This window comes from Nannospalax galili, unplaced genomic scaffold (assembly GCF_000622305.1).
Source record: "Nannospalax galili isolate Female #2095 unplaced genomic scaffold, S.galili_v1.0 scaffold386, whole genome shotgun sequence".
Taxonomy (NCBI): Eukaryota; Metazoa; Chordata; class Mammalia; order Rodentia; family Spalacidae; genus Nannospalax; species Nannospalax galili.
Genome location: NW_008356676.1, coordinates 1,933,309 through 1,947,420, shown reverse-complemented (window position 1 = coordinate 1,947,420; position 14,112 = coordinate 1,933,309). Strand labels below are relative to the sequence as shown.

The 14,112-nt window shown below is 38.7% G+C and overlaps 1 protein-coding gene across 7 annotated transcripts in view; it reads left to right on the top strand.

The window, feature by feature from the left end:
* The window catches only part of Dgkh (diacylglycerol kinase eta), a 237,133-nt gene that overhangs the window by 160,071 nt on the left and 62,950 nt on the right, over window positions 1–14,112 (top strand). For 6 of the 7 annotated variants that reach the window (XM_029556963.1, XM_029556960.1, XM_029556961.1 and 3 more), the window contains 6 exons: window positions 75–200; window positions 1,661–1,763; window positions 3,068–3,227; window positions 4,786–4,894; window positions 5,045–5,184; window positions 11,647–11,731. In XM_029556963.1, the coding sequence (XP_029412823.1) occupies window positions 75–200; window positions 1,661–1,763; window positions 3,068–3,227; window positions 4,786–4,894; window positions 5,045–5,184; window positions 11,647–11,731 (723 nt within the window). The remainder of the gene's footprint in view (window positions 1–74; window positions 201–1,660; window positions 1,764–3,067; window positions 3,228–4,785; window positions 4,895–5,044; window positions 5,185–11,646; window positions 11,732–14,112) is intronic. The other variant, XM_017794769.2, reaches the window with a different exon arrangement.

Below are 14,112 nucleotides of genomic sequence, written 5' to 3'. Positions count from 1 at the left end.
ACTTCATATCTTCTGCAGTATCAGGATGCTGTCCTCTCAGGCTTCACTCTTACTGCCTTTCCTCCTATCCATAGGTTGCCATGCCTCACCAGTGGCTTGAAGGCAACTTGCCTGTGAGTGCCAAGTGCGTGGTCTGTGACAAAACATGTGGCAGTGTTCTCCGTCTGCAAGATTGGAAATGCCTTTGGTGTAAAACAATGGTGAGAGTTTGGAATTATTCCATTCCTATTTATTTATTTATTATTTTTATACTCACTATGTAGACCAGGCTGGCCTTAACTCACAAAGATCTGCCTGCCCTCTGCCTCCCAAGTGCTGGGATTAAAGGCATGCGCCACTATGCCCAGCTTATTTATTATTTTTATTTTTTATGAGTGTATTGCCCGCATGTATGTAAGAGCACCCCTATCGACCAATGCCCTCGGAGGTCAGAAGAAGGTGTTGGCCCCCCTGGAATTGGAATTATGGACAGTTGTTAGCTGCCATGTGGGCGCTGGTAATCGAACCTGGGTCCTCTGCAAGAGCAGCTTAAACACTGAGCCATCTCTCCAGCCCCTATTCCATCCTTTTAAATTAGCATCTTTCTCTAACTTGGTCTCTTATATGGTTCAGAGGCATAGCAAATAATTTTGAAAGCACAGTCTGGTTGCACACCCCCCCCCATTGTGACATAATGGCATTTATTTTAGAAGTGTATTCCCTCTAGGGTGGCCATGGGTTTGTTTTTTTTTTTTTTTTTTTTTTTTTTTTTTTTGGCCTATTTCTGTCCCTGGTCCTTTTTTCAAATGTCCTGTTTGTACAGTGGCTTGTGTTCCTGGATTTCCTGTGTCTTATGATTCCCTTCCCACAGTTTATTGTTTTCCTGCATTGGTTTTACCACATTGTAATTTATTCTTTTCTGGTATTAAAAAAAACCTACCTGGTGCTCTCTGAAAACCTTTTCCTGATATGCCACCTGATTATTGCAGATACTCAAAATGTAATTTGCTGTAGCTGTGCGTGTGTGTGTGTGTGTGTGACCATCCTTTGACAGAATGCCAAGTTCAGTAGGCTGTGCACTGACGTAATTTGAACTATTAAATTTTATATAAATTATTTAAAAACTTCTTTATTTTCATTAAATTCTGTGAGAAATTTTGTAAGATAAATGCCTCCCTCCCTCCCTCTCTGTCCCTTCTTCTCTTTTCTCTCTTTCTCTTGCTCCTTCTCACCTCTTCCTCTACCCTTGTCATCATCAGGCATTCACCACCATGTATAATTATTTATTTCAGACAATCATGGAAGCAGAGTACACAGACCGAACTCCCTTACTTAAGATGTTATCTATTCCTTCCAGGTGTAAATATTGTGCCGTTAAGTGATTTATTAATTATTGAACATTTTTGTTGTTGTTGTTTTTACTTTGAGACAGGGTCTCACTATATAGTTCTGACTAGCCTGTCCCTTGCTATGTAGACCAGGCTGGCCTTGAACTCAGAGAGATCCATCTGCTTCTGTCTTCCAAGTGCTGGGATTAAAGGCATGTGCCACCATGCCTGCCTAACTTCTGTACATTTTATGATGACATTGATCCTGAATGATCAGTTCTGTAAATGTGATTTATAACACAGCCAGACATTAATTTTTTTTGATTCTTGAAGATTTATTTATTTGTTATTAGGTACACACCGCCTGTAAAGATTTGTACCATCCTGTATGTCCACTTGGCCAGTGTAAAGTATCTATCATACCTCCAATTGCACTAAATAGCACTGATTCTGATGGTACGTAGCAGTAGTGTAAGTATGTATATTTCTGGTATATTTAATGCTGATTTAATTTCCTACCGTAAATAAACTGGTCAGTTTTTAAATGTTAATTTCATTTAAAATGCCAAAAAGTATATTCATTTGTTTAAAGAATTTACTTTTTTTGTGTGTGTGCTGGGAATCAAACCCACTCAGGGTCTTGTAAAGCTAGGCACGTGCCCTATCAGTGAGCTACATGCCAATGGATATTTCAAATGAAAAGTTGTAGTCCAGCTATTAAAACGTTGGCCAAAATATCAGGTATAAGGCTTGCAATATTTGTTTTACAAACCAGTAAGTAAAGTAAGATTATTGTTTTGTACTGAAATGGAGTCTTAAAAGGTTAATTCTTGTATGTATTTTCACACCACGGTTGAAACTGCCCATTAGCTTGTCCCCCTATTAAAATGTGCTTTCCTGTAATTTCATTGCAGGAATTTATATTCATCCGAATGCATTTACTGTTTCTAGAATCTTACAAGACTTAATTGTAAGTGCTGAGGAAACTTTCTACAACACTAGGTTTTGGTTTTACTGCTTTTTGGTTTTTTGAGACAGGGTCTCTCTGTAGCCCCAGCTGTCCTGAAACTCACTATGTAGACCAGGCTGCCTCCTGAATGTGGGATTAAAAGCATATTGCCATTATACCAGGAGCAACGCTAGTTTGGGGACAATGTACTTCTAACTTCCTTCTAAGCAAACCATATTATAAGAAACTTTTACTGCATATTTTGATTAAAGTCCTCCATTGTTGACAGTTCTTTATGCTTTACAAACTTTTAGTATGTGTTGTGTATGTGGCTGTAAAGCTCAGGGGATGTGATTCCTCTAAGTCTGTGCTATTAATAGTTCTCCCAATCCCTGGTATACCATTTCCTTTATTTATTACAAGTTTTAAAATATTTTCTCAGGCCTCTGCAAAGAATAATTAAAATATTATAAAATACTATGAACATGAATTTTTGAGAACTGTGTATTCATAGATTAGATTTGTTGTTAAGGCAAGTGGTATATTTCAAGTAATCTTTACTGATAATTTTACCATCTTTGGTATGATTTCTCATTAAAGAGAATATTTTTTAAAAGTTTTGTATTGTTAGTTTGTAAACAGTAAATCTAGCTTTATTTGGGTAACCTTATTTAATTATAACAATGTGCCAGCAATAAACAATGCTCTTTATTTCTGCCAATTTATCTTCCTTTCTCTAGATGTCTGTTAATAATTTAAAAGAGAAGGATGTACCTATTAATCTTGTCCTATGTGTTTTTCTTTTTTGCAGGTTTCTGTAGAGCAACATTCTCATTCTGTGTTAGTCCTCTCTTAGTGTTCGTCAATTCTAAGAGTGGGGACAATCAGGGAGTGAAGTTCCTTCGTCGTTTTAAACAGTTGCTCAATCCAGCTCAGGTGTTTGATTTAATGAATGGAGGCCCTCACTTAGGGTAATTTATTATTGATACATCTTACTTGAGTAAAATGCCGTTCTAAGCATAAAATGTGCCTACTTTCAGCTCATAAAAATCACAGGTTCCACTAGACATCTCTGTGTTGCTCTCCTTCCTTTCTTCAAGCTTCATCAAGTTTTGTTGGGTGTTTGTTTTTCCTGGTACTGGCGATCAAACCTGTGCCTTTACACATGCTAGACAAGTGCTCCCTGACTAAGCTGTATCTCCAACTTAAAGTCCTGGTTACACATTTGAACACAACCTACTTGATATTATACAACTTCTTCATATTCTAAACTTATCAAAAATTTAAAATTTATATAGAAAATATTTTAAGAATATATTATACATCAAACAAATACTATATAGCTCTAAGAAAGATAAACTTGCAAAAGATGTAAAATACAAACTAACATTAGAAAATTATTTTGGGGGCTGCAGAGATGGCTCTGTGATTAAGAGCACTGGCTGCTTACCCAGAGGACCCTGGGCTCTTTTCCTACCACCCACATGGCAGCTAACAACCACCTGTACCTCCAGTTCCAGGGGATCCAATGCCCTTTTCTGGCCTTTGTGGTCATTACATGATGTGGGTACGCTTTACATACATGCAGGCAAAACACTCATGTACATAAAATAAATTTAAAAAGAAAATTATTTGTACAGAGAACTAATTCTGATATATATTTAATACACACAGTCAGTGACTTAGCCAATGTAGGTACTACTGTCTTGGATTTTAAGGACAGTTCCTGAAGGATTTCAGATAAATGATAAAGTACCTAATGTTAACTATACTTTTGAGATTTCTGTGGTGTCATAAAAACTTAAAACCTGAACTATAAGATTTGCTACATAGCCGTTCATTGGGGGGAAATAGCCCTTGAGACACTTTATCCCCTTTTGAGTGCCTGTGTATGATTTTGCTATAGAGGTCCAGTGGAGGGGCCATTCGTTTTCTAAACTTCTAAGCATCTCTCTGTGAAATTCCTGGAGGTTGTTCCACAGTACTCAGATTTGCCAGGATGTATTGAGGATGTGGAACATCTCAGAAGTTTACATTAAGAGGGACAGAGATTAAAGGAATGGCTGAGTTAGAGAGGAGGAGAGGAGACCTGAGGACTCCAAAGGCTGTGTCTGTAGGAACGCTGTTGGCACCTGGTGTTACCACCACCTCTGAGATACCCTCCTTTGGTTTGTCCCTCGAATGGAAATGACACATCCTTATGATGGACAGAGAAAAACCTCTGCTTCGCCATCTTGTGTTACTTTCCTTTCCTTGTGTGTCCTGATTCTGCTTTGTTTTGTTTGTTTTTCTTGTTTTTCATTCTCCTTTTCTTCTAGTTTATCTGTTTTTGCTCTATAACTCCTCACTGTCTTATTATCAAAATTTTTCTTTAGTTAACAATTATACCTGTTAATTTTTAAAGTACAATTAATATGTAAAAATTATTGTATGTAATCTGAACATTAATAATAGTGAATAAAATGATCAAGAATTGGAGAAGTATTTTTTTAAATATGCTTATACTAAAAACAAATGTTTTACTTTCAGTTTAAGATTATTTCAGAAGTTTGACAACTTTCGGATTCTTGTCTGTGGAGGAGATGGAAGTGTAGGTTGGGTTTTGTCAGAGATCGATAAGCTGAACTTGAATAAACAGGCAAGTGCTAATTCAGTTGTTTGTTTGAGACAGAGGCTTGCTCTGTAGCCCAGGCTGTCCTTGAACTCACTTTATGGCTTAGGCTAGCCTTGAACCCCAGGTCCTTGTTCTCAACGTGTCTGAAAGTATCACTGTTGTGCTCTTTTGCAGTGCCAGCTTGGGGTGTTGCCTTTGGGTACTGGCAACGATCTCGCTCGAGTACTTGGCTGGGGAGGTTCATACGATGATGACACTCAACTTCCTCAGATACTAGAGAAGCTGGAACGAGCCAGTACCAAAATGTTGGACAGGTAAAAGAAAATTTGCCTCTAAAACAAGACAGAAAATGGCACTCTGAAGTCACTTTTTGATAGCTTTCATTTTACTAACTGTACATCCTATGAAGCTTGATTTCCACTCTGTAATGAAGGAACTTCCTGGTCTTGTGATCTCTGAGATCCTGCACCGAGCCTGCACAAAGTAGACACTCAATAAAGGTGCTTAGTGATGAGTGAATGAATGAATGACAAAAAGGATTCCAGTGAATTAATTTAAATATAGAAGATTCTACTGGTACTAATTTTTGTTTAGTTTTGGTTTTGAGCTAGGGTCTTACCCTGTCCATACTGACCTCAACTTGAGACCTCCTGCCTCAGCTTCCCTCTGTGCTGGGATTATAGGTATGCAGCACCATGCCCAGTGATACCAGTTGCTTTTAATCACTGTCTAAAAAGGAAAGCTAAAAAGTTAATTTTTTGCATTACACAGGTGCACTTCCATGCATGCAGGCAATATATTCATACACATAAAATAAAAATAATAAATAAGCCAGGCGTGGCGGTGCATGCCTTTAATCCCAGCACTTGGGAGGCAGAGGCAGGCGGAGCTCTGTGAGTTCAAGGCCAGCCTGGTCTACATAGTGAGTTCCAGGACAGCTGGGGCTACAGGGAGACCCTGTCTCAAAAATACTGAAAAAAAAACAAACGAAACAATAATAAATAAAATACTTTTTAAAGTTAATTTTGCAGTGAGAAGCTTTTGATGACTAGAATAGTAAGACTCCTATCATTTTAGCATTTCAGGAAAGCTAAGAAAGACATTATCAGTTTTAGAGAATCCTGCCTCAGAGACAGGGAATTATTAGAAAGACATCTGAAAATGTGAAAGTGAAGGAACTGTCACTGTATTTACATTGTTCTTGATCACATCTCTTCTTTCTCTCTCTGTCTCTGTGTCCATTTCTCTCTCCTTCCCTTTCTCTCCGGAATGACCTATGTATGAAACAAAAACAGAAATCACCCTGTATAGGCTTGATTGTTGTGGCAAAGGTGTTTAGAATTTGGATTTAGGGAATAACAGGATTCTGTAAGCAGCAATTACCCCACCCCCATGAGTACAAGACAAATGTCAAAATATCATTATAGACTCAAACTAGCATGAATCAAAACAACTTTGATAAGATTAGCCATCTGTGGAACTCTTCCTGAAAATAACAAAATCTCATCAGGGAGCCGCCAGTGGAAAATGTAATTACCCAAAGATGAGCTATAACCCCAGTAATTGTAACCTTGTCTGTCATACTGTAATGTTGTAATGCTCTGATTCTTTTGCTGACAGCATATTGAAAAAGAGAGCTGGATCATAGAACTTAGCCCGTATTTATCCAAAAGTGCAAGAAGGAGAGACACTTACTAGTTTGGCCATATGGTTTATAATCTGGGGTGGAACTGGATTCAGTCTCTAATCCTTAAAAGAGCCTGGAGGTTAGAAAGGAAGGGAGGGAGGGAGAGAGGAAGGAAGGAGAGAAAAAAAGACAGAGGAGGTGGGGGCTGAGGGTACGGTTCAGTGGGTAAAACACTTGCTGGGCAAATGTGAAGACCTGAGTTTGAGTCCCTAGGACCTATTTAAAGTCAGATGCAGCAGCCCAGGTCTGTAATCCCAGGGCTCCTATGGCAGAATGGGAGGAAGGAGTAAGACAGTCCCCAGAAGCTCACAAGTCAGCCAGCCTGGCAGAGGAAGCTGTGAACGAAGAGGCTCTGCCTCAAACAAGGTGGAAGGTGAGGACCAGCACCCTAGCTTGTCCTCTGACCTCCACACACATGCTGTGGCACATGCACGCCTGAACTCATATACACAAACATGCACACATATACACATGCACCACATATATAATCTCTAGCTATACATACATATATGTATGTATATACACATGAAAAAAGGTAACAGTGTGATTATAGATAGGTGTAGTACTCATTTCATCGTGTTTATGTACATCAAAACATCTTGGATATCTTAAATGCATAGTTTTTGTCTGTTATACCTAAGTAAAACTGAGAAGAAAGAATTTGAATGAAATAAATTGGACTTTTAAAAAAAATTGGAGTTCAATTGTAATTTTCCATACTGTCCAATGCTTTGCTTACCAAACAACAGAGTATTTTAAATGTTTGGTGTGTGTGTGTGTGTGTGTGTGTGTGTGTGTGTGTTCCTGAGCAGGCTACAGCGCAAGTGTGGAGGTCAGAGGATAATTTAGAGTCAGTTGCCTCCTTGCATTATGTGGGTCTTGGGGATCAAATTCAGGTCATTAGGCCTGGTGGCAAGCATCTTTACTCACTGAACCATCTTGCTGGCTTTAACAGAATATTTTAAGTGCTTTCTTTGTGACAGATTTAAAGGCCAATCTCAATGCATCCTAGGAAATGCCTTATAGAAAGTCATTCCTCCAAGTGGTTAGGTGAGAAACAGCACCTCTGTGGTGAAACTCCTTGATGCCTACAGGCATGCCCAAAACAGAACAAGGGAGAAGGGGATCTTTATTAGATTCATATTTTGTCTTCTCTGCTAGTTCACTGTTTGTGAAAAACAGGTGACCCTAGCACCTCAAAAAGAATGAAAAACAAGCATAACGTTTGCTAATATGTAGACTTTTCATTCATATTTATTTGAACTTTAAAGCTATACTGTGACTTGACTCACAGAAGCATTATTATGACTATTTTTTATTTTATTTTATTATTTTTAAAAATTATTTATATATTTTTATTTTATGTGTATGAGTATATTGCCTGCATGTGTGTAAGTGCACCTGTGTCAGGCAATGCTGCAGAGGTCAGAAGAGGGTGTCAGGTTCCCCTGGAACTGGAGTTAAAGACCGTTCTTAGACACCATGTGGGTGCTGGGACTCAAACCCAGGTCCTCTGCAAGAGCAGTCAGTGCACTTAACCACTGAGCCATCTCTCTAGCCCCATGACTATTTTTTTTTAACTTTAAGAAATTTATTGAGAATTTCATACATGCATATAAGATATTTTGATCAAATCCATGCCCACTACCTCTCCTCCAACTCCTCCCATATCTCCCCATCACTTTTTCCTGAAAAACTTTGTGTACTCCTTTTTTTTTTTTTAAATGGGGCTTTTTGCTACTCTAATATTACCCCCTCTGAAGAGGTAACCTTAAAATCTTCTAGAGATTAGATGAGAGCTCCCAAATACCTTTGACATTTTTGGCCTTTGGAACAGAGTATGTTGCTAAGAGGCCCAAGGACATTTTGATTTTTAGCCAAGAAACTGTCTACTTTTCTTTGGGGTCTTTTTACCCTGTCTAGCCAAGTCCTACCTCCTATTCTTATCACACTATACCCTGAAGAGATTACCCAAATTGCAGATAGGGAATCAGGGCACAGACCTCTCTGGCTTCTTCCATGCTGAACAGGGATGCAGGGGGAGGCAATTGGGGTGCCCCTTAGTGGGACTATCTAAAAAAAAAAAAAACTTCGAAATTGCATAACTCTTAACTGTAGGGAGGAAAGAAAATCCTTGACTGGTGCCTAGGAGATGTGAAGGAGAAGTACGGGCATTACAAGTTCTAGACAGGGAACCAGAAAAAAGTCAAAATAGGGCAAATTTCAAATGCTCATATCAGAGTCCATTGGGATTTCTTGACAAGGGCTTCCAAAGCATCCCTCTATTGGGTTCCTCCTCATTTTTCTTTTGTCTGCCAGGCTGGACTCCAGAGTGATGGACTCAGGATTTGTTTTCAGGCACTTTGATATCTGTTGGAGTGGTTAGAATCAGTGTCAATTCCCTCGCAAAGGCTTCTAGATAGGGGGAGAAAACAAATTTAACCATCATTTTAGAACAATGGTGGGTTGTCTCCTTTAGCTACAGGTTGGTACTACAGTATTGCAGACCAAGATTTGAAGTCTTACATCTGAGCAGTACTTTGTGATTAGAAACAAAATCATCAATGAGAAATAATTGTCTAACATTTTATATGGACTTAAGTTTAATGTCTGGGAAGTGTAATCCCTTGAACTCTCAAAGAAATATACTGATCACTTTAATCTTTGGTTATACTTTCCTTTTGGGTGTTTAAGACCATACAGTTGGCCCAAATAAACCAATTTATTTTTACTCTTAAGGTCATTTGAGGATCTGTTCCTCAGGGGTCACATGGGCTTGGGAGGAGCCCCTGGCTCCTTTCTTTTACCAGTTCCGTCTATGTGAAGATCAGTCAAAGGTCCTGCTTAACTGGTGGCTGGCTTCCCTTGGAAGCATGGAGGAAATGTTTCCTTTGTGTTGACTGGACACTGTTTCAAGTCCATCTGGTTTTAGTCTCCATGTCCTCCCTGAACAAGAGAACAGGTGACTCACCACAGTTACAGGACATTTTGAGAGATGTTCCATAGTCACCTGGAACTTAGTCAACCTTGGAGGGCAAGAAGCAAAATCTGTCCTTAAGTCCCTCTGACCAAATTAGTGTAGGCCTCAAAGTATGACTGTTAAACATCCAAGAAGGTTAGTTCCACCAGTCTGGTACTTTTAATTACTATGTGCTATATAGATAAAGCTTGGGTAAAAGAAAACAAATATTCTTAGATAAACCTTGACTGGATATATATTTTGTTCCTTAAACTAGTTGACTAAAACTATGACCTTAGTAATTTTAAGATTATGTGTATATTATATAATGACTATTTTACAAAGATCTAGACTGAGGCTTTTGGAGAAGAATAAGAAAAACTCAGGTTGTTCTCCTGGTTCTTCTGCTGTGCTCATTTGATTTCGCCTTCACTCCACTCCTGGAAGAGCGAAGCCATCTATATTTTCACTCCAAGAAGGCTCAGGCAGTCTTGATATGATCAAAGTTACATTTTATGTTTTTAATTGTAGTTTTCTTTTATTTGGATATTTTCAGATTTAATTGATTACTTGTGTTATTCCTATTTTTGTGCTAGACTATGTACTTCATTAGGGAAACTGTCTTCTTGTGTGTTTACACCGTGTCTTTCATTTTGAGATGTTCATACTTATCTGTTGCATAGTTGGATGGGATGGGATGGGATGGATGGATGGATGGATGGATGGATGGATGGATGTAAATACAATGTTATTCATTTACAATATTTCCTCTTTTGCCTTTTTCCATTTATCATGTGTATGTGTTTTCATTTTGCATGCCTGTGTGCATGCCTGTGTGCATGCCTGTAGAGGGCTGAGGTCAATGTTGGGGCATCATCCTCAATTTCTCTCCCACCTTATTCTTTGTGGCAGCTCAGTGAAACTCAGAGCTTGCTGATATTACTAGTCTTGCTAGTCAGCCTGCTGTGAGGATCCCCTGTCCCTGTCTTCCTAGGCTGGAATACAGGCTGGCCACCATGCTGGCATTTACATAGTTCTGGGGATCCAAGCTCCAGTCATCATGATTTTGCAGGCTTTATACCCTGAGCTCTCTCTCTCCAGCCCTTATAATATTTTCATGTCAAGAACTGAATAGTAGCCACAAGTTACTGTTCAGTTCACGTTTCTTAATATATAACTTAGATCATTTGAGGGAAGTTTTTCATTAGTCTGAGTGATACTCTAGGATCTGTTTAAATACTGATTTTAGGATTTGTCTCTAGGTTCTATTATCAGCTTTAGTTGTTTATGTTTGCATCAGCTTTTTGTAAAATTCATGTGTTATTATACTGCTTTTATAATGCTTTGTACCTATACAAAATCTTTGTCTCTCATCTTATTAGTCTGTAATAATGCCCTGGCCCATCATTTTCCCCAAATTTTGAAGTAGAAGACTGGAATTATCTTGAGTTGATGGCTTTTACAAATGAATAAACATTTGGAATCACTACTTAGTACCAATTGAAATAATTTTTCTTGAATTAAGTATTATTTCTAAAATATTTTCCCTCCACCCCATGCTCACATTTACTCGTTTTTAAGTTAAGGAGTGCTTACCTCATTTTCATTTCTCACACGCACACACACATATTATTTCTCACACGCACACACACACACACACACACGCACACACACACACACACACACACATACACATGGCAAGAGTGGTTGTTATATGATGAGTGGTTTGCTTTTCAGAGGTAGTATGCATTTATTTAATCTAAGACATTGTTTTAGAACTTTGGGTTGTAGTCCATTAATAACGTACAATCTAGTCAGTACTTTGCAATGAGAATTATATATAAAATAGAACAGAAAAAAAATTAAAAAGCTGGAATGTTTTGCACTGAATAAAGAACAGTAAGTTGTGGTACATGGGAGCATTCCTCACGGGCCTGGTGTTGAAATGTTTGGAGGCCACTCAGCTATGAATCCGGTATTTCATGAGTTTGTCACAATTCCATCTCTTTCCTCATTCTTGCTTTAAGATACAGTAAAACCAGTCTACAAACAAATGTATGCACGCATTTGAGACGTAAATAATTTCTTAAAATTTAAAGAAATTTAGACCAACGAATTTTCTCCTGTCAGGTGGAGTATAATGACATATGAACTCAAATTGCCACCGAAGGCCTCTCTACTTCCGGGACCTGCAGAAGCATCTGAAGAGTTTTATGTAAGACTGCTCCTCTATGACTATTTGAAATGGGAATGGACATCATGTGGGGGGGGGGCAGAGGTGGTAACATGTTTACTTCATGGTCTCACTGACAGTTTACTATCTTCTCTCCCAGAGTAACTAAGCCTGAAAGTCAAGGTTAGACCCCTTCCATGACCACATATACTCAGAATGTGATCTTAACTAAGTCACCCACCTTTATGGACCTCACCACTTCATCTGTAAAGTGGGGTCACAATGTTGTGAAGATTAAAAGATGCCATAGATGTGTGGAAAGTAACAGGCATGCAAGATCCCATTCTCGTGACCCAGCAGTTCTCCCTCAATATTCCTCCTGCCTGCTTCATTCTGGCAGAAGTCCAGGGGAGGCCTACTGATAGCAACTTCCAGTTAGCCTCACTCATTCTCTGCATTGGTTAGAAACACCTGCTTGACTATTAGGTGTTACTCAGTGCCACCCCCAAATACTCCTAGCTAGGATACCGCACAGCTTCTCTTTTCCGGCGTTGCCTGCTCTTTGAACCAGCAGTGATAAGCATTTTGATCCAGAGCCAAAAAGGAAGGAAAGCCACTCACTTTCTAGCCCTACTACAGACCACATATGTCTAAAGTTTACAGATATTTAAAAAATTCAGCATTCTGTTTAAACTTCAGAGCAGTAGAAATTTAAAACAGCCTGGCTTCCAGAGGATTATCCTCTGACTCATTAAGACTTGTTGATGGATGGTAGCTTATTTTTCCTTCTAGGAAAATTCATCTTTTTATTTTACAGCTGAGATCTTTGTTTTGCCATTAAGAAAATTACCTTGTCAAAACTGAGGCCAAGGAATGATCACTAGAAATATGGACCATTCCTTAGAGAAGATACATGTATGTTAGAAATTTTTTTAGGGGGTTGGAGAAATGGCTCAGCAGTGAAAAGCACTGACTGCTCTTGCAGAGGACCCAGGTCTGGTTTCCAGCACTCACATGGCTGCTAGCAACCATCTGTAGCTACTCAAGTTCCAGGGGATCTGACACCCTCTTCTGGCCTCCTCAGCTATTGCATGCATGTGGTACACTTGCATACATGCAGGCAAAATACTCATACACACAAAATAAAAATAAATAAATAACTTTTCAGATATAAAAGTAGGAAAAGATTGTAAAAATTTAAAAATAGAAAGTCTGTGAGAAGAAAAACAGAAGTGACTTACAGTCCTGCCACCTAGAGATAATCACTATTGAGATTAATATATTTACTGCTTTATTTCCAGCAAAAGTCTTTGTTATAATATTATACTACCTGAATATGTATAACCATCCTACCTGTTTTTCTAGAAAGCAGTCTTTTCTCAATAGTATTTTTGGAAAATGTTATTTTTCCCCCCAAAAGAAAAAGAATTCTTTTATGCGGCTTACTTCAGAAGTAAGTCTGCTACTTAGCTATTAAGAATAAAAATAGATAATTTATTTCTCTACCATTTATATGCAATCAGATCTTTTGCATTTTACATAATTTTTTCAAACTGCTGGATTTCTTTATGGCATTCCCACACACATGTACCCTTGTGCTTTGCTTGTATCTGCACCTCATCGGCCTCTGTTGTTCCGCTTTCCCCCCCCCCAGTCCCCTTTCTGCTTCTATGACAGCTACATACCCATGTACACACACATCTAGATGACATACATGCATACATATACATCTAGATTCCACATAGGAGAGAAAACATGAGATATTTTTCTTCTTGCTCTGGAGTTACTGGTTCATTCCCCTCTCTGTAATCACATTTGAGGTATAATTTTAGTACGCACTTACTTGTGTGTGCAAATGGACTTTGAGTGCCACTTTATTTTTTACTTTTAATTGCACTTTCCAAACAAAAGGATAGCATACTTTAAGACTGCAAACTAAATTAATGCCCTCAGTTGCCCGACTAAGGCTTGTGCATCTTCTGGCTGAACTGTCCCTTCACTGCCTGTAGGTCCTTTGCAGATCACACAGATCACAGTAGCTTCAGGTTCCTTGGTATAAAATGTTTAAGAGATGCCAGATGTGGTGAGGCACACTTTTATTCCCAGCCCTTGGGAGGCAGAGGCAGGCGGATCTCTGTGAGATCAAGGCCAGCCTGGTCTACACAGTGACTTCCAGGCAGGCTGGAACCAGGGAGACCCTGTCAAACAAACACACAAACAAAAAAGCGAAAACCAACAAAATGTTTAAGGGGTCACAGTATAAAAATTGCTGAATCATAGTATATGGTGTCCAATAAACTGACCTTCATGACCCTGCTTAGTAATCCTGTAGTAGATTAATGTGGCATCTATTTGTCCTTGGACATAAAGATTACTTCATTTTATTCAGAAATAGGTAGTATATTTTTGTCTTTCAATGAATT